General features: G+C 44.7%; 6 protein-coding genes across 6 annotated transcripts; 2 read left to right on the plus strand and 4 right to left on the minus strand.

Annotated features, from left to right (window-relative positions):
• Nucleotides 1-63: 63 nt before the first annotated feature.
• Nucleotides 64-855, minus strand: I203_100673 (uncharacterized protein; the record flags this gene model as incomplete). Its single annotated transcript, XM_019150051.1, has 5 exons — nucleotides 64-330; nucleotides 456-494; nucleotides 584-605; nucleotides 695-767; nucleotides 840-855. The coding sequence occupies 5 exons, from the start codon at nucleotides 853-855 to the stop codon at nucleotides 64-66; spliced, it is 417 nt and encodes a 138-aa protein (XP_019000747.1).
• Nucleotides 856-1,279: 424 nt separating this feature from the next.
• On the plus strand, nucleotides 1,280-2,975 carry I203_100674 (uncharacterized protein; the record flags this gene model as incomplete). Its single annotated transcript, XM_019150050.1, has 5 exons — nucleotides 1,280-1,371; nucleotides 1,456-1,854; nucleotides 1,959-2,169; nucleotides 2,248-2,622; nucleotides 2,703-2,975. 5 exons carry the CDS (start codon nucleotides 1,280-1,282, stop codon nucleotides 2,973-2,975), a joined length of 1,350 nt encoding a protein of 449 aa, XP_019000746.1.
• Nucleotides 2,976-3,409: 434 nt separating this feature from the next.
• I203_100675 (uncharacterized protein) lies at nucleotides 3,410-9,552 on the plus strand (the record flags this gene model as incomplete). Its single annotated transcript, XM_019150049.2, has 15 exons — nucleotides 3,410-3,412; nucleotides 3,555-3,629; nucleotides 3,738-3,798; nucleotides 3,877-3,995; nucleotides 4,054-4,188; nucleotides 4,253-4,642; nucleotides 4,731-4,993; nucleotides 5,062-5,397; nucleotides 5,510-8,159; nucleotides 8,235-8,315; nucleotides 8,373-8,430; nucleotides 8,485-8,560; nucleotides 8,620-9,012; nucleotides 9,076-9,161; nucleotides 9,227-9,552. 15 exons carry the CDS (start codon nucleotides 3,410-3,412, stop codon nucleotides 9,550-9,552), a joined length of 5,052 nt encoding a protein of 1,683 aa, XP_019000745.2.
• Nucleotides 9,553-9,812: 260 nt separating this feature from the next.
• I203_100676 (uncharacterized protein) lies at nucleotides 9,813-11,862 on the minus strand (the record flags this gene model as incomplete). The annotated part of the gene is made up of 9 exons (XM_019150048.1): nucleotides 9,813-9,884; nucleotides 9,960-10,033; nucleotides 10,090-10,164; nucleotides 10,241-10,459; nucleotides 10,528-10,590; nucleotides 10,688-11,062; nucleotides 11,137-11,185; nucleotides 11,248-11,344; nucleotides 11,402-11,862. 9 exons carry the CDS (start codon nucleotides 11,860-11,862, stop codon nucleotides 9,813-9,815), a joined length of 1,485 nt encoding a protein of 494 aa, XP_019000744.1.
• A 390-nt stretch (nucleotides 11,863-12,252) lies between these two features.
• On the minus strand, nucleotides 12,253-16,594 carry I203_100677 (uncharacterized protein; the record flags this gene model as incomplete). The annotated part of the gene is made up of 21 exons (XM_065516698.1): nucleotides 12,253-12,503; nucleotides 12,562-12,601; nucleotides 12,673-12,740; nucleotides 12,810-12,991; nucleotides 13,054-13,145; nucleotides 13,226-13,458; nucleotides 13,529-13,624; nucleotides 13,686-13,747; nucleotides 13,811-13,874; nucleotides 13,940-14,111; nucleotides 14,175-14,435; nucleotides 14,500-14,592; nucleotides 14,656-14,763; nucleotides 14,827-14,888; nucleotides 14,949-15,245; nucleotides 15,309-15,383; nucleotides 15,440-15,569; nucleotides 15,760-16,242; nucleotides 16,322-16,357; nucleotides 16,428-16,477; nucleotides 16,546-16,594. The coding sequence occupies 21 exons, from the start codon at nucleotides 16,592-16,594 to the stop codon at nucleotides 12,253-12,255; spliced, it is 2,904 nt and encodes a 967-aa protein (XP_065373516.1).
• Nucleotides 16,595-17,064: 470 nt separating this feature from the next.
• I203_100678 (uncharacterized protein) lies at nucleotides 17,065-18,948 on the minus strand (the record flags this gene model as incomplete). The annotated part of the gene is made up of 5 exons (XM_019150046.1): nucleotides 17,065-17,237; nucleotides 17,324-17,504; nucleotides 17,576-17,896; nucleotides 17,968-18,511; nucleotides 18,581-18,948. 5 exons carry the CDS (start codon nucleotides 18,946-18,948, stop codon nucleotides 17,065-17,067), a joined length of 1,587 nt encoding a protein of 528 aa, XP_019000742.1.
• Nucleotides 18,949-19,405: the final 457 nt, after the last annotated feature.

Raw genomic sequence — 19,405 nt, forward strand, 5'->3', positions numbered from 1 at the left:
CCGTCCTCCAATCGAATTACTCTCCAAAATCATTTCGTTCAAAATCTTATGATCTCTTATATCCTATACTAACCTTTCATTATCGTTCCCACTAGCTTTAGGCCAGCTCCACCCGCTCGCACTCGTCTGTGTCGGTATACTTTGTGTCTGAGATACGATCGATGGTGTCGTAGTCGAAGTTGAACCGTTTGAAGCAACATTTATACCTCCCTCAGCCTCGATTTCACTAGCCGTTATAGACTCTACGGGATGTCCTGTCTTCTTGGCTATTCGCTCTGCTTTCATACGTGCTAGCTCCTCTTTTATACCTGTGTGCGTACGAGGTGGTTGCTGTGGATAGAATAGGATATTCGTTAGTTCTATTGCTAACATGGGATAAGACAGATATCATATAGGGGGTGGTAGGATTACCAGTATGTATTTTTGTTTTGGGGAGAAAGTTGAAGGTAACTTACATAGGTAGACTCGTATGGTGGCCATAAGATTTCTTTGTACTATGAGGCTAACATCAGCACATATCCACGATACCGAGAGTTCAATGTTGGCCGTAAAGGAGGTGAAGTGGATTCGACAGTTTACATACAGGTTGTACATAACTCTCGTACCTATAAAACCAAGTGCAGCATTATCAGCAAGTAATTCTCATCCTTCTTTGTATTTTCTTCCACCATATACGATGGAATAATACACTCACCACTCTGGATCACCGAATTTGAACATGACATAGATTGGGAAGAACATGTAAAAACCGAATTTGAAGATTTCGACTGACCATGAAAGGTGGGAAAATTGAGCTGCAAGCTATAGTTTGATAGGAATGAGCCGGAAGATGAACTCACGATTTGGACCTGCCATCTTGAAGTCTACTCTTCGTTCGATACTATCAGCCTTGTGGATAGTCTCTATGATAGATGATAAAACTCATATAGGATGCCGAGATGAGATCGACCAGAAAAACAGGCCACCGAAGCCTTGTAGCTCAATCGAGGAGTCAAGTCACGTGATCTGACAAGTGCGGCGATCACCGTGTTCCTGTCCAGCAAGACCATGGCCATGGTCCGTGTTGTTTTTGGATTTGATGGTGTTTGGAAAATATTAACATGTTAACAGTAACTCGCACGATTCAACATCAACATCAGGACACTTGCATACATATCGACATACTCGCAGCTGTCCGACTCTCACCGTTCGCCTGCTGTACAGAGGGGAAGATAGATCATAAATCATAGATCAACCTAGATAGAGCCGTAAAGTTTGTGTCCATCAGCAATAAATCGGAATGGTATCGACCCGCTCGGGTTCAAGCAAGTTGCCCGAAGGTGTAGAGAGGGATGATAACAGGATTATAGTAGTCGTGACCGGTGCCAATAGGTGGGTTCAATCATATTCATGGTATCTTAGCCGCGAACGGAACGCACTTGCAAATCAAAGTAATTTAGCTGATGAAATGTATAGTGGTTTCGGTCTAGGAATATGCGAACAGTTACTGTCCAATCTCTCTTTACCTCCCTCAACTAGTATACCAATATCAACACCTCAACTCACCGCTTTACCGCCTTCATTACGAAACGACTTCAATGAGGATGAGCTGGACGAACCTACTAAACATATAGGAGAGAACCCACCGACGTTGACTTTGATATTGGCCTGTCGAAGTGAGGCGAAAGCCCTTGAAGCTAGACGGATATTGCTAGACAAGCACGAGCAGGAGTTGAAGGAAAGACAAGAGATCAGCGGAGAAGAAGTGAGGAAAGGCTGGAAAGAGGGCTTGAGGATCGTTTGGGAAGGTGTGGATTTGGATAATCCTGGTGGGGGTAATGGGGTCTTGGGATTCTGTGAGAGGTTAAAGATAAAGTGAGTAGAGGTGCCTTGGTAGGCCCTCCACTCGGATTTACATCAAGAACTCCCGCACGCTTCCTTGCAGCCATGGAATTAACTTGACTGATCTTTCACCGTAGATACCCCCACATCACCACGCTCTATCTTAACGCAGGTATGGGCGCGTTCTCCGGATTGGATTGGATAGCTTTCTTCAAGCAGAATATACTAGAGGGTCTGCCTCAGGCTCAGAGTCTACCTAAATATCAGTATGAGATCAAAGGTGCGATGAGCTCGGATGGTGAGAGGGGTTTGGTTTGGGGCACCAACGTGCTGGCTCCTTATATCATGGTGAGTTGACCCAATCAATTCACGGACAGCTACATGTTGGATGATTTCTGCTAACATCGTTCTGCTTCTCGTTGATAGGCACAAGAGCTTATCCCATTACTACGACGATCACCTCCATCACTCCCTTTCCAACCTCGAATCATATACACCTCTTCATGCACATCATCCTTCTCCAAACTCTCTTCAGAACCACTCAACGACTACCAACTCATCAACTACGAGAAATCATACTCTGCGAGTAAATATATGGGTGACCTGATAATGGCTCAGCTTGATAAACAGTACGGCTCGTCATCATCAACGAATGAAGAGGATGAAAATCAGATAAGGCCTGTTAGAGCTTTTACGGCTGATCCCGGATGTGTCGCCACAAACTTGTTCATGAATGGTTTCGGGTTTATCCTCTGGTGGGTCAAGATCAAGTTTTTCTTCTATCATTGGTCATTCGTCCTTGTAAGTGAAAGTTCGTTCCACATATGTATCCCCTTCCCTTAATACAAATACTGACCTCTAATGTTGGATCGTCTTCATAGTGCCGTCTGATGGGCTCAACCAAGCATCCCGTATACGCCGATCAAGGTGCATTACCAATGTTATACGCTGCGTTGATACCTGACAGGTACATCTTACCATCTACTCAAAACCCCGCTCAGAGATTCGCTGTGATCTCTCAGAGATGGGGCGATACGAAAGTGGGCTACGAGGAAGTGGACGAATGGGAGAAAGGAGATGAGCTGGGTAAAGGGTTTATGGAAGCTTGTGAGAGCCACAGAAGGGAATGGAGGAGGAGAGAGGGTCTAGAGTGATGATATTCGCCATAATTTTCTTTTGAGGTTGTTTCGAGATATCTTTTCCATCTTGGGTCGACATGTGTATACCTCTGATGACAGCATATACACCCTGCTCATACATCTCCATACTTAGACACGATGTGACTTATGATTTCTATCATGTAAACAAATGGAGATGCGGTGAACTCCGCTTCTCGTAGTCACCACGTCACGTCGAATACCCATCTTAATCTCAGTTGTTCGAAACATGACAGGACAATGAAATATCAACGTGAATAGTAACGCTACGTGAATCATTGCCGACTCACTACTCAACAAGCTCATACGCAATCACAAGCCCATAGATACTGAAGACTCACGCTTCAAAGAAGAGACAAGAACGGAAGGACGGAAGGAAGGTATAGCAGCTTGACATTGTATGACATTTCCTCAACCGTAATTCGGCCCAGATGGTATGTCTTGCGCGTCACTCTTGTGTTACGATCAAGAAAAGTCATTCTAGATGTAGCTCAAAGCGTCCTTGATGTCTTGCTCCTCCTTCACCTTCAAACATTGCATGTTCAGACCTGACAGTCTCTGTCAACCCTTATACAGGACCACAATCTCCTCGTATCGGAGCTTCAAGCTTTGATAGTCGAAACCAAACGTCGGAATCCAGATGTGAGAGATGTGAGTGGACCGATCGATGACTGCATCAAGATGTGTTGGATGCCCTCTCAACCTTTTCTTTCCCCATTGTGCTGGTCGTCGCTGACACCTTGTCATATCCTCTGGCAGGCAAGTGAAGCCGCTCTGGAACTCTTGAAAGGAGGTACAATACCTAAAGACAAGCTACATGGTGAGTCTGGCCCTGTAATCCTGTTGACTGAACCAGGCTCGTACTTTGGCTGATCCCATTTGATTTGGCGGATCTTAGAAAATGCAGACGTCCTGTTGGAACCGATAACAAAAGGATGCAAGACCAAAGTAGCTAAAGTGATAGGAATTAGCATAGCGGCTTTACAGAGATTGGTAGCATTAGGCGGTGTACCGACAGTAAGTATCTGGACGTCTGGTAAAGATGGAAAGAGGATCACTGACGGTTGAAATTTAGAGCAAACTTCCTGATGTTCTCCAAACATTGTCAAGCGTATCCAATCAAGCTGTAGATATCCAACTGAAGATCTTGCAAACCCTCTTATCGATCTTGACGTATAATCAAGATGTACATGATGAAGTGTTGGGTAACGTGGGTGAACTCCAGTCTCATATGTACAGTATGCACATGCTGATGTACCATTTTACGGCAACAGGCTCTTCTACTATGCTTCAAGTTGCAAGAATCTCGCGTATCGGTAGTATCTTCGACGGCAGCTGCCACCCTTCGTCAAGCAGTGATGCTGATATTCGATCGACTATCTTCGCCTCCTGATCCTTCTGATACCCCGTCCATCCCCTTAATTCTACCTACAGATCCAGTAACAGAATCATCCGTTTCACCATCCGCCAATGACGCTTATAACATTTTCTCCGATCTTTGTCTCTTGACTGCTTCGGCAGGAGGGAGCGGTGGATTACATCTGTGGGGAAACAGCGAGAAAGAGGTGAAACCGAGTTTGTTGAAACTGCATAATCTGAATAAGACGTTTGGGCTGGAGTTGATAGAAAGTATCCTGAGTGGATATGAGGAATCTGTCAAGAAGGTTAGTTCAGCTTCGCTTTCTTCAACTAGTCCCTGTCTTATTGTCAGACTAACTTGGCTAGATTTCTGCTTACACTGTTATCGAATAGCAACCAGAACTCCTATTCTTACTTCAATACTCTCTCGATCCCTTATTGCTCAAATTACTATCCGAAAAACCATCTTTCCCTATAGCGCTGCGAGTATGCAGGTTGATCTTCCTGCTCATCAAATCGTTCACCGATCAATTGCCCGAACAGGTGGAAGTCTACTTGACGACGTTGATCAAGATGGGTATGGGCGAGCATGAACCTCATGAGAGAGACGTACATCATGGGTGGTTGAGGGTATTGGCTTTGGAGGTTATAAGAGGGTGAGCTTTTGCCCACTTCGTTGCCATTTATGAGCTATTGAGCTTAAGCTGACTGGAATCGTTTCTAGAATATGTGGTGATACTGTACTCCTGCAAAATGTCTACTCACACTACGACTCCATCGAGAACTCTACTTCTTCCAAACTGTACAACAAGATAGTCACTTCGTTATCCCGCCTAATCAATGAGAAACCAGTGTTGCTAGGTATAGGATCTCAGATGCATGGCCTTGGCGTACTACACACGGACCCTACCAGTCCCGGCACCAATCCCCATGCGAGCTATCTGGATCTAGGTATTGGTATGGTCAGTTCTGCTGCGACCGCTGGAGTGAATACGATGAATGCGATGATGGGTGGTCAGGGTGGGGGGTTGAGCGCTGCGTCTGGAGTCAAATTGAGATTGTGAGTCTAAGATTTCACTTGCAATACTTTTCTTTCTCAATTTTTGTCTCTCACACACTAGACTGGTCCTGGGAAGACTCTATGATCGGTGCTGACCATGCTTGTCTGACAGAATCGAACAGCATGACAAAGCGGAAGCACCCCTTGTTCCAGACACTTACATCTACTTGCTCGCCCTGCAATCCCTTGACGCCATTGCCAATGGCATCTACATTTCTGTAGCCAGCTCCGCTACACCCATCGAACCTATCAAGGCTATGGCTTCTTCCGCTTGGCCTGCCTTACTCGCAGCTCTATCGTACACTATGGGCACCAACCTCTCCGATCAGCTATTTGCCGACGTCTTAACATCTCTACAAGACTTCACGGTTGCTTGTGGGTTGCTGGACCTAAAGACGCCCCGAGACGCATTTCTGAGTATTCTTGGAAAATACGCAGTACCTCCTCCAGTCGTCTCAGCAATGCAATCTTACATGGAAAATCCAAATCCCGCTCGAAATTCCAGTGTGATATCCGCCGACGCTCTTGGCTTTTCAGCTCTGGGTGTAGGTGGTCCTTCAGGTCCTCCTAGCTTGTCGGAACGGAATCTAGCCTGTCTACGAAGCACAGTCAATACAGCTCGAGTACTTGGACCCTCATTGGGCAAAGCGTGGCATGACGTCCTGGAGATATTGCAGAATGCGAATTTCCTCCTTGCTGCTCGGAAGCCTTCCATGGGCAGGAGACCGACAGTACCTGGTGGCTCACCTAGTAATCCCATGTCACCCGGTACACCTCGGCCATCTGGAAAAATGAGCGAGAATAAACCGGATATCTTACAAGATCTCGATCCGGAATCCATACAACTTTTGATCAATGCTTTATTCGACTCATCAAGGGATCTACCGGATGAAGCTTTTACGACTTTCGTGACTGCTCTTTGTCAGCTCAGCTCCGAGATGATCGGTATGAATGCCTCAAACCCCATGTCGTCAGATTTAGGCGACTATTCAGCTCCTTCAACGCCTAATATGGCACTATCGCCTTCTCAAGATCCACAGCGGAGAAGGACAAGTGGGATAAACATATCGCACAGTATCAAGTCGGGCGAACGGTCATTCAGTCTGAATAAGCTCAGAGTGGTGTCAACGCTGAATTTGAATCGAATAATAACGCAAGAACCAGAGGTAGGGTGGACAGTGGTCACTCAGCATCTGCTGGCTGTTGCAAGGCATCTCACTGCACCCGCCACAATACGTACTCAAGCTTCCGATACCCTCGGTGAATTGCTTTTGGCGGCTGTCAGGATAGGTAAAGAAGATCGAATCCAACATCAGATTTTTGACGTTCTGGTGAAACAGGTAGACGTCCACCCTGTCAGTAACACCATCTCGACCGATTACGAAGTGCGTTCAGCAGGATATCAAACCTTGAATCAGATACTGGAATCATCCGGTCATTCATTGTCTGTAGGCTGGTCAACAATTTTCGGAATGCTGGATTCGATATGTCAAGATAAGGATCAAGAGATACTCTCCTTCCCGTTCAATAACCCACAACCACCCGAAACTCCTATTTCACCTGTATCCGAATTCCGTCGACCGTCGATGATGCATTCCAAAGGAAACGCCAATTTGGTCAGAATAGCTTTCCCGTCACTGCAATTGATCTGTACGGACTTCTTATCGTCCCTAGATAAGGAAGCAATGAAAGGTTGTATAACCTGTCTGGGGCATTTCGGTCAACAAATTGACGATGTCAATATCACTCTCGCCGCTGTAGGATTGCTATGGACTGTATCTGATGCGGTTCAAACTCAACTTCAAGATGACTCGAAGGAATTGTGGTTATACCTCTTAACGGAACTACTAGAACTGAGTAAAGATCCGAGATTGGAAGTGACGAACAGTGCGATGCAAACTCTATTTAGATGTGTGGAATTATACGGGTCAAATCTGTCTTCAACATTATGGCAAAGTGTATTCGAACAAGTGATCCACCCATTGATGGATTCGACCGAAGGTGACGAATCTTCAATATTGGCTTTGACTTCGATTGGAAACATATTCGGAAACTTCCTAAAGCAGATCAATCAGCTATCAACCTTCCAAGAGATATATCAGAAATTCTTAGATAGGGTAAAGAAAGCTTGGGAAATTGAACCTAGAAATTGTGCCACAGCGGGATTGAAAGCCCTCGAAAGAGTACTGGTATCACTCAAATTGAGCGATGGTCAAGCTTTTGGTGGGAATAGGGATCTGATCGTGGAACACACCTGGAAGACGTTCTTGGACATTGGAACGAGTTTTACGGAGAGTGATAATTCGTATACACAAGAAAACCTGATAAATTTGGTGAAAGTTGGATCACTATTACATGATCAATTGCCATCATCTTCATCAAGCTCGCCAAAATTGAATGAACTATCGAATATCTTGAGATCGATAATGACATATACGAAATCAACGGATTATCGACCCGATATCGATACGTTGTCACCCTTACAGTCATCGGTCTCGACTTTGATCTCCGATTCACAGCGATTCTCGACAAGTCAGCAATTGAACGATTTAGCTGAATTTGCATCTTTGGCGTACTTCAGTGCGGGTGAACCGTCAAGTGCGACTGGGACAGGGACGAGCACGGGGGTAAAAGTGACTTATGTGGGATTGACGAAATGGTCTATGCCTAAGATGGTCGACATACTAGGTGAAAATCGGAGTAGCCCAAAGGGAAAAGGAAAGGAGATTTATGAGGATGGGACGATGGAGAACGTCCTAGGTGTAAGTGAGATTTCTGATAAAAAAATACACATGCCAATATGGCAGAACGAGCTGACGAGTGAGAATGCCTATTAGGCATATTCGATACCAATCAAATTGAAATACGATTGTCCGCCCGCCAATAAGTTTGGTGAAGATCCACCTTTATGGAAGACTGTGAGTATATATATACTGCTCTATTGTCTTATTCGCAGCTAATGAATGAGTGGTCAGGCCATGACAACATTCGTAGCTGTCCTGGATATAGTGATGGCTACCCTTGACGTAGAGGGTGAGTTCAGCTATCTCATTCTCGTCATACCTCCAAGCTGATCTACCTCTGCAGAAATATCGGTCGAGCGGTTCGAGGCTATTTGGTCTCAGATAATGGAGATTTTCAGTGGGGTGTTACTGGCGGATAGGTATGTCTGCTGCGGGAACGAGAAGGGGAAATCAGCTGACTCAAACTGCTTGTGAAAAGTTCTGAAGATGTTACATCAGACGACGAAACATTCGTGATAGCTCATCTCGTACATTTACGATCTGTCATTTTACCCCGATTGGGTGATCCACGAATACCAGATCGAATCATCGTTCAGCTCTCGGAAGCTCTGCGCAAGGCATCTGTATTGTATCATTATGACGTTCGTGTCAATGGAGGGACCACTGCGCCTGGTATACCCGAAACACAAGAGGAGCTGAGGTATTGGTCATTGGACTTACTTGTGTCACTATCGACGAAAAGGGAAGTTGACGCTGAACAGCAGACGAGAGTCGCGGTATTGGCTGTTCCTGCTTTGATGAAAAGATTCAGAGAGAGCTTGACTAGATGGCTGGACGATAGAAAGCTGAGAGGAAATCTTCCTTTCGGTCGGTAAGTTGTTAAACATCCCAACTTTCGCACTGTGATTGACTGACTTGGTATGCGCCATGGTAGTATACGTGAAGAAGAGATTTTGTTCGTACTCCGACATCTCGCTACTATGCGAGTTTATGAGGGCAGTCTCAAGTCAGATAATCAAGGTAAGCTTCGCTAGTTACATCAACCTCTGTCACAGAAGCTTATGTCGTACCAACAATGTTTTCAGCCTCAGAAACGCTCTCAGCAATATACAAGACATCCTCCCGATCCCACTTGTTCCACTTATATCCCTTATTATTACAGTTCAGCTTCTTATCCCACACTCCATCGATGTGGATCTTCCCCTCTGAGCATTCTCAGCTATTCGGCTTATCGCCTCGCGAGTCTCAAGAGGAACCGGAGTCATCGCCCGTAAGAGGAGAAGAAAGACATGAAGATGAGGAACAACAGATGAATGCGGGTGATGGAGGAGATCTTATAGAGGTTAGTGCGGGTCAGTTGGCGAGGAGATGTTTGGAGTTGATAGGTAAAGAGTCGGGCATGGCCGTATAAGTAGACAGGGTTTAGACATATCTTGTAAATATATCATATATCAAATACTGCGTAATATTCTTGTATGCATTAATTGGTTGACATGACAGGCATGGTGCGTAAGCGCCTTTGATGGGTATGATCGAAACAAGTCAGTATATCAGGAAGATCCCAGGCCTGATGAGGACATTTAAGCGATCTATATATTCGGCTTCGCCTTTTAAGTAAATCCCATACATCGGTATATCGAATCACTGATAAGCCATGAATCTGCGCGAGGATCATTCTTTCAGCATCAGACCTGTGACTCCTCCGCTCAAAATCGTCACTGCAGTGTAAATCAATAAGATACCCTACATCCAAGCATACGTCAGATCAGTTACTTCGCGCAGAACGAGATAGTGCCAATCCCTAAGGGATAGACTCACATAGTTGTGAAACCCATAAGCACCCGTTGCGCCTCTCAATACTCCAACTTTCAGTAATTGATCAGAAATTGGACCTGAAGCGTACCATAAGTCAGTGGCCTTGGAATCTAGAGAGATCGGGTCAACTCACCAGAACTCATATTCCCTACGCCCCTCATAAAAGCGAATATGGAATACGTCAAACCGGTGACAACGGGATCATCTCCTACAAGTTATCATGCATGAAACCATATCAGCTGATGACTTGACCCATCGGAAGAAGGAGAAAGGCATATACTCACTTGACACAGCACCGACCATCTTGGTCCAAAGTGTAGTAAAGCTCAATCCCAACAGACCAAAAGTGACAGCAAAGGACACCAAGACACCACTATTGGTTCCGAAACCCCATAGGAAGGCACAGGAAAGTGCGCTGCCCAAGCAGGATATCAAGACTGTCCATTTGAGCGGTAATTTATCTGATAGATATCCGAGCAATGCATTTCCAGGGACAGAAGCGGCTACGAAAGATGGAAAAATCAACTTGATGAGCTTGTTAAATGTGATTTTGAGATGATGGAGAACTTACCGTTTAGAATGGCAATGAGGACCGTTCCATTGGGTTTGGTCATACCCATTTCATCGACAAATGCTATCGTCGCCGAAGTGTTAGTTGGCACATTTCCTCATGCTTCTCATACGATTCGTTGAGACAAGTGACAATAATGTGAATAGTGAGATACACTCACAAGGTAACCACAAATTGGGAATGAAATTACCCATACTAGTCAAACCAATAGTTGAAATAGCCAGATAAAGTGCACTTCTCCTTATAAACGACCAATCCACTCTAGGCCTTCTCCTGGGCGTCATCGAGTTTTGCTCATACCTCGAAAGGGGTATACGTCGTTTGATAGCTAATAAAGCTATATTACCCGTTATAGCGTAACCCAACCCCAAAGAGATCATAGCGGTCTTATAACCGAATCTACCCAATAAACCTTGCACGAGGAAAGGAAATACGAATCCACCTAGGCCTGTACCGGAATACATCACACCTGATGCGAGACCTCGTCGGGCATGGAACCATTCGAACAACCAGGTGGCACATGGAAAATAGGTTGCTACGGTGAGAGTATCAAAAGTCAGACTTAGGTGTGATTCTAGAGAGGTGATGTGATGTATGGAATCGACTTACCACTGGCCATGGGGTAGAAAACACCGATGGTCACAATAAGATGCCATGGCTACAGCACATAAGCAAGCTCAGTCATCTCCGCCGTTGGTTTTGGATAAGTTTTCCACTCACTTTGGTCACAAATGCACTGGCTATCATTGAGACAGAAGCCATCATCAAACCTATCAATTGAAGTGTCCTGGTATATCTTGGGAGGGTAGTGAATATCCTACAAGTTAAACCATGATATCAACATCATCCTTTCTATACAAGTACAGCCACTCACGGTCCAGATACAGCTACAGTCATATAACTCAAACCCGTCTGCAACGTCGCGGCGAGAGTGATCGTCGATTCACCCTGACCTTTAAACAAGGTGTTTAACCAGTACACATGCAAAACACCGATGGAGAATGGCAGACCCCAAATGATCAGTTCTATATATGTTGCTGCGATTAAGAAAAGCCATGCTTGTCGTCCTGAATCTACGGGAGGTAATGCTTCAGTAGGGTTGATCGCTCCCTGTTCTTCTCCTTCTGGTTCATTCACAGATTGGTGGGACGACGCGGGTTGAGTGTTCGATGATCTAGGATCGGACGATGATGAAGAGGACACGGGAAAGTCAAATGTCTGAGATGCAGAAGGCGTATCAAATGGATTGGTAGATTCTGCTTCATCAGGGGGGTTTTGGATTGATATAGCTGCTAATTCGATATCCCCAGCAGCGGAAGTTGAAGAAGGGGACATGATGATTTATTGAGTTTCTTTTCCTCTTCACAAGTTGATATTTACAAGATACAAAGGGGGGTTTTCTCAACGGCTTATAAGCAAGTACAAAGACGACCAGGTAGGAATACACAATATATATCTACATATGAAGTTCTCCTTGCACATCGAGTCAAGCAAGGTATGTACCCCACCGTTCAGTCCGTAAAAACGGGTCGTTCGGAAATTTAACCATCACGTGAATCATTTGATGGTGCCTGAACTTCACCCCGCATCGTCCTTTGATCCGGATATTCCAGTGTCCATACTGACACTCACACAGACTCACACTCAAAATGCATGAACGACTGACGGTATGTCCAACTGTTTCTTTTATTTCAATCCTATATACAACACTTTTGAAAAATCAGACTAGAAAGTACTCATAACCCCACAAGTCCAAGGATTACTCTCAAACTTCTCTCTGAACTCTTCCGCAGTCTTCTTCAGCTCAGCCAACAATTCATCATCTGACAGACCCATAGTTTCTTCGTCTCCTCCATTGGCATTCTCACTCTGGCCAGTACGTGCTTTCCAAGTTTCCAGGAAATCTTTTACCAGGGAAGTACCCTGACCTGTCTCTTCTTTGGTATATTTCGTAAGAGATTCGTTGGTGTCTTCGCCTACGTACCATAAACGTCAGCATGACAAACTTGAATGAGCATCGTCGAATTGACTCACCACCGAAATCTTCTAGTTCCTCTGCTTTTCTCTTCGCCACCTGCGTTGTGCATTAATACCAATCAGCTATCGGAGTAAAGTTGAACTACATAAACTTGGTTGATCACTCACCCTCACTACACTCTCAGGGAAATTAGCCAACTCCGCAACATGAATACCGAAACTCTGATCGCAAACACCTAAAACGACATCACATTCAAATATCAGCTCATCTCATTACGACATTCTCAGATTCAGAGCTGACTTACCTTCTTTGACCTGGTAGAGCAGAGTTATATTCCGATCTTGTTTCCCATCTCCATCCCTCTTATCAGTCACCAGAGCCTCGACATGCAAGTTCTTCACGTGAGGAAGGGATTGGTCGAGAGTCGTCAATTCATGAAAATGAGTCGCGAAGAGACAAAAACATCTTATTTGAGATGCGATGTGCCTATAATTTAATTTCGATATAAGCTATTATCCTGAAACCAGCAGGGATGACTGCAAGCTTACTCGCTGATAGCCCAGGCTAAACCGAATCCATCATATGTTGAGGTACCTCTTCCCAATTCGTCTATAATGATCAACGAATCTTTCGTAGCGGACTACAAAGACCACGAACATCAGCTATCGAGGTCGAGAGGATCTTGGCGTAATTAGCTGAACAATAATGAAGAGAACTTACCTTGAGGATAGTAGCGGTCTCCAACATTTCAGCCATAAACGTTGAAACACCTTTCAACTGACTATCGCCCGCTCCGACTCTCGCAAGTATACAATCAAAAATCGGTAATTGAGCTTGATCCGCGGGCACAAAACATCCTATCTGGGCCAACAAGGCTATAACGCCGATTTGTCGTATGTACGTCGATTTACCACCCATATTTGGTCCAGTCAGTATGATGAATTCGGATGAGTCTGCACAAGGAATTCTCATCAGCTTCGGACAGCCAACGCTGACATATCAGCTGTGGTCATTTTCACTTGCTCTTTCGCATATCGTGGTCATTAGGGATGAACGTTACATCATCTTGTACTTCCAAACAAGGATGTCGAGCATTTTGAAGCAAGACATCACCAGTTCCTGCCGGATACAACCAGACTCAGCTTCATTGACGCAGATGAAAGGCACTGAATGATCTCACCTTTTTCTGTCAATGTAGGCTTAACATATGGTATGGGAGCATTGGCGGAAACATGTGCGAAACTTTAAAATTGGCATTTCATTAGTCATGCTATGCAGCATGTGATAGAGAATCTTGGCACTTACCTTATGGTCACATCAATGGCAGCAATCAAATTATCCAGTATCTCAAGTATGGGCGTGTATGAAGCTATCCAGGGATGTACCATCGTATCAGCTTGAATCGACCAATTGCTCCAAAAACAGCTGACATACCTGCGATACCAACCACCTCTCTCACCAAATGTCTTTGGGTCTTTTCGTACTTATCTTGCAAGTCGAAATACGCTTCACTTAATTCTTTGAGATGTCGAGTATTAAAGATCGTTCCCGATTTCTGAGTCGCTAATTCCGTATATCCCTTTTTCCCTCTGAGAGTTCCGGCTTCCTATTTCGACGTCATTCGATATTCAGTGGGGAATCATCATACTGAGTATACGGGGCAACCCACAGCTTTAGTAACCCTAAAGGAGTATTTGTAGACCTGGTGATTCTCCAAATGCAATTTTTTCTCAATATCCAAACCCAGATCCCGACCAACTCGCACATGCTCTTTGTCGAGCTCATCCCGTATTTGCAGAAGCTGGGTCCTGAACTGCTGTAGATTTTCGTCAAACTCTGGGCGAAGCATGATATTGTGGTTCTTTAATTCATCCAGATCAATCGTATCTTCTACCATCTGAATGTAATTTTCGAGATGCGACGAGTGTTCCTGAAAAAAGTCCCATCATGAGTGAGTCTCTATACGACGTCGAATGTCAAGAAGACAGGCTCACCTGGAGAGGCTTGAGGTATATTTCCTCTATCAGATCCTTAGCTGCGGGATTGGAAGTCTCGATACCGGTCAAAGTGTTGATGAGTTTGGGCAACTCAATCACGAAACAACTCAGCTTTTTCGATTCCAGCTCGACAGGCGGATAAGAATGGCTCACCAATGCCACGGCTTGATAAACTCTGACTACCTCCTCCAAGCTCGCTACTCGTCGATGGAATTTTTTCGAGATTCGATGGAAATCTGGCATCACTTTGAGGTATTTATCCTGCAATGGCACATCAGCTTGAGGATTTTCTTTTGGTTTTTTTCATCGCGGAATAACCCTCACCTGTATCGACAAACGAGTATTCGAATCATCAACGAACGCTTCTACTATATTCTGACGTTGCACTGTTAAAGTAATGAGATATGTCAGCTTATTGCCGGCCGTAGGTCGATATAGTAACTAACCAATCTCATGAAGGTTTACCAAAGGCTGTTTCAACCATCTAGCTAATAATCTCTTCCCTTGACTCGTCTTGCATCGATCTAAAAGCCCATACAGACTCATGTTCTTGCTACCTCCAGTTTCGTTCGGTTGAGGCATCAAATTCAAAGCTTTCAATGCTGATGCATCGAGTTTCATATATTGTGATAAATCATGTTTGTGCAATCGGTATTGTCCGTGCGCGTCCTTGTCTTGGAGGATATTGAGGTAGATGAGGAGAGCTGCAGCTGAGGACATTGCTATCTTCATGTCGAACTCGGCTACATGACACATAAAGTTAGCTGCAAGCTAGCATGTTTAGTCCAAGCGGCTGGTAAGCTTACGAAGTGCAACACCAGCACATGATTCGTGTAGCAACCTGTTGAGATCTTGTTCCACGTTTCGAGCTTGGTAATCGGCTGTTGAGTCAGGAAATTTCAGCTCAGATTTCGTCGATAGAAGCAGCTGCACTCACCGGCTCGCCGTTCAGTGACAATCACTCCGCATCTTTCCACCAACGTCTTCAGTTTGCTCAGATCATGATCTGTCTTCTTATCGTCCGACTGCATAATACATTCCTTGACGCCAAGCTGGATAAGGAGGGACTATGATGTATCAGAGCGTTAGTAGCTATTCTTCAACCGACATAAAGCAAGTGATTGTGTGTTTCATAGACTCCCGAGCAAGTCAATCCAAGAAATAAAATAGAAGACGAATAGAGAGAGATAGCTAGCGAAAACAAAAAGTGATCGCAACAAGATCAATCAGACAAACTATTCTGAAACCATCGCTCACCTCGGTATTACCAAAACTATCATTCTCCACAAATTCCCCTACACCCAATAACCTCTCTGAATTATCTATATAAGCGATTCCAATGATCTTGGACTGTTCCTTCACTTGAAGCTTTAATGACATGATCACACTTGAAGATGAAAGACTCTGATCGTTGAATAATAAATCTTCAAGTTGGATGAGGTTCCCCGGTGAACCAGATTTACTCAATATCCATCTCGTGTTATCTTTCCTTCCCGGTATTTTCTCTTCAGGTGAGTATATCTCGATACGCATCTGTTTGATCGTCAATGCCTCTCTTAGGAATTGTTTGGTGAGTGATGTAGAGATTGTGACGGACGGTAAACCTTTAGCGAACGAATTGGAGGAGGAAGAAGTAGTGTTGGAGGGTTTAGGTGTACCGAGGTATTTTAGGACATTGGTCGTTTTGAATACTTCGTTGGCTATGTAGATAGCGTCTGATCCGTGGGCTGAGAAGTAGTCCTAAGAATGGGATCAGTATCGTTCATTCCATCCTGTCTCCTTTACTTCCTAGGACAAGAGAGATATATCTTTCACTCACCCCTCGATCGAATAGTCTGACCATACCGTCCATTTTCTATCGCACCGTACATGCGTGAAATCAGCATTGACAGTCTATGATAAGATCATAGGGTTGACAAACTTACAGGAGGCAGCCTCTCCACGAATCTGCAGAACCTGTCCTCTGCCTCTTTGTCTATACCACAGTCAATCACCAGCTGATCAGCTATTCATATTCAACATTGTAAAACTAGCTGTACCCACCCATCTCGAAGACTGGCCTAGGGGCGGAGGTAGACTCCGAGCCATACATTGGAGGCTGTCTCAGAGTAAATCAGCTGGGTATTCTCTCAGATTTGAGGTTCAGTGAATAGCTGGAAGGCATCACCCACCATGTTGACTATAACTCCTGAGAGGAAAGGTAGCGACAGCCAATTATTTTCGTGATCCTGTTGATCGATGTCGCCTATAGTATGCGACAGTCTTGGCCTCAAACTAAAAGTGATGTGAGCTGGTCAAGAGTCTCTGAGAGCTCAGCACGGATGAAGCAGATAAGCAAATAAGGACGATGTTGTATGTGCAGAAGCAAAAGTAAAAGTAGGAGACGAATCGGAAATCAATCTAATGTTGGTTTGGTTGACGCGATCCCATCCCATTGCAGCCCACTCCCCTAATCGCGTGGTGGAGGTATAACAACATCACCCTCTCATAAGTTAGAGCATCGTATATCAATATACATATATATGCGATAAAAATACATGCAGGTACATCATCACACTAGACCTATGCAGTATCTATCACCTTGCTCATAGCAGCCTGGCTCAGCGTCATATCCAGTCCACCTTTCAACTTCATCAATTCTTTCTGGAAATTCAGCTCCCTTTCTATACGGGTTTGTAGTCTCAGTAACATCTCGTCCAGGATGGGTGATTGGCCGAGTATGGGCGTGTAGAGGTCTATACGAAGTGATGCAGCTCACGGGTTCAGCTATTTGATCGATACGATGACGGATGATATCTGGATTATCAAATTCAAGACTCACCTATTATCACTCCTACCACTTCCGAAGCCATCTCACCAAACCTAGGATCGGTAACGTATCGTAACAAGAACGATAATATAGGTTCTAACGATACATCGTCTCTTCCACTTAGAGCGACTCGTAGAGCATCACGATGTATGAGTTCCTGTATCAGTGCGAAGGTAGTAGTCGGTTTGACGGTCTGACCCATGAGAAAGGGATATATCATGTTAGCATTGGATACTCCTCCAAAGACAACTTCTCATTACTCACCTTTTTCGTTCCAGCATCCAATGCAGCTTGATATTTGAATCCCTTCAGATACCTATCAAACTCTTTCAACTTCCTCTTCCGTCTAGTCTCAACTCTATATTCGTCCACATCACCTTTCGCAGGTGGTAACTCCGATTTCTTAGCTTTCAAATAACCTTTGCCAAAGATCTGTTCCATATCTGCAAAGTACTCGTATGATCCACCTACGATCGATAAATTCTTCGATGTGGTATCTTCTGTTATCTCGGATGCTTTGGGGTCACGTCGACGCACTGAGAGGGTGCCATCTGTCAAACCTGCTGCGATGTGAGTATCGTCGGGCTATGCGATATGACAAAAAACAGTATCAGCACGGTTTACCTGTGCACTTGAAGTCGGACTCGAATATTTACCGAAACAGCCAGACTCAAAACTGGCGCAGGGTACCTCATCGTATGAACCACCTTCCAATCCTCCATGTCATAAACTTTAACCATCGTATCCAAACTTCCCGTTAACACCCTCTTCTTCTCTCCGTCAAATGATAGGCAAGTGATGGTTTTCTGATGATTTGATAATGCTCTAATACATTTATTATTGCTTGCCATCGATAAATCCCATAATCTCAATATGGGTCCACCGACAGATACACCTATCCCTCCAGAGGGGAACATCAATATGTCTTCTACAGGACTTCCACCGTGTCTCATGGTAATCACATCACTGCTCTCTTCGGGCAATCTACAATCGTGTAATCGTATGGTCGAGTCGTACGAACCAGACAGCATCAAAGACGGGTTGGTAGGGTGGAATATAGCAGATCGGACATAATCCGTATGAGAGTCAAAGGTGTTCAAACATGTTTGAGTGGATAAATCCCATAGTTTTACGGTGGTGTCGTCTGACGCGGAGATAATTTGTGGGAGATGAGGAGAGAAATGAGTTACTCGGACCGGTCTGTAAAATCATCATCTAGCTCAGCACGCTAGCATAGGACAAGGTCAAGAGGTTCTACGGTCTACCCACTGATTATGCCCTTTCATCGTCCTCAACACTGCTCTAGAATTCACATCAAACACCTGGATCTGACCTTCATCATCACCAGCTACCAACAGTTTCCCATCTTTCCTGAATTCACCTGATCTGGCTGTATCCTTGAATCTCGATATGGTCTTTACGACTTTACCTGTCCTGGGTGCGTATATCAACACCCTCGTTGAGGATGTGATGGCATATCGGTGTGGTTTGGCAGGGTTGAAGTGAATATGGGTGATTGAAGAGGGATGTTTGATGAACAGGGGATGGCGGAAGGAATGAAAGTGTCTTGAGTGTGGGTTGACGGATGATGACTGACGAGGGGCCGAGGGGAGGGATGGTAAAGGGAGGAAGTCCATGGTGGTTGTCGGTGAGAATGGAAGGAGGATGGTTGGGATTGAACGATTGACCTCTGCTCGATCAGAAGCTGACCTCCTCAAGTGATCTCTGTTATGATATCGCTACGCTGTTCCGTTGCTGTTCTGTCTTGCTTATATGCTATATGATGGGTTTACTTGCTACGTCAATTGCCTTCAAAACACCATCAATAAACTTCTCTTGATCAACCTCACCTCCACTCGACCGTGTCATTCAGAAATATCAGAAATATTGCGCAAACACAAAATACAGATAATTACAGTGCGGAAATAATCATAGACCCGCTCTGACACGTGGTCAATGAATACGAGATCTGAGTCGATAAGCTAAGTTGGATGTGTGGATTTTGATCCCGAGATAGGTTTGAGATTTCGTCTCATGCTTATGCATGTATCGGGTTTTCCTATGAGGTGGAAAATACGAATATTTCAAGAGGAG

Source organism: Kwoniella mangroviensis, assembly GCF_000507465.2.
Source record: "Kwoniella mangroviensis CBS 8507 chromosome 1 map unlocalized Ctg01, whole genome shotgun sequence".
Taxonomy (NCBI): Eukaryota; Fungi; Basidiomycota; class Tremellomycetes; order Tremellales; family Cryptococcaceae; genus Kwoniella; species Kwoniella mangrovensis.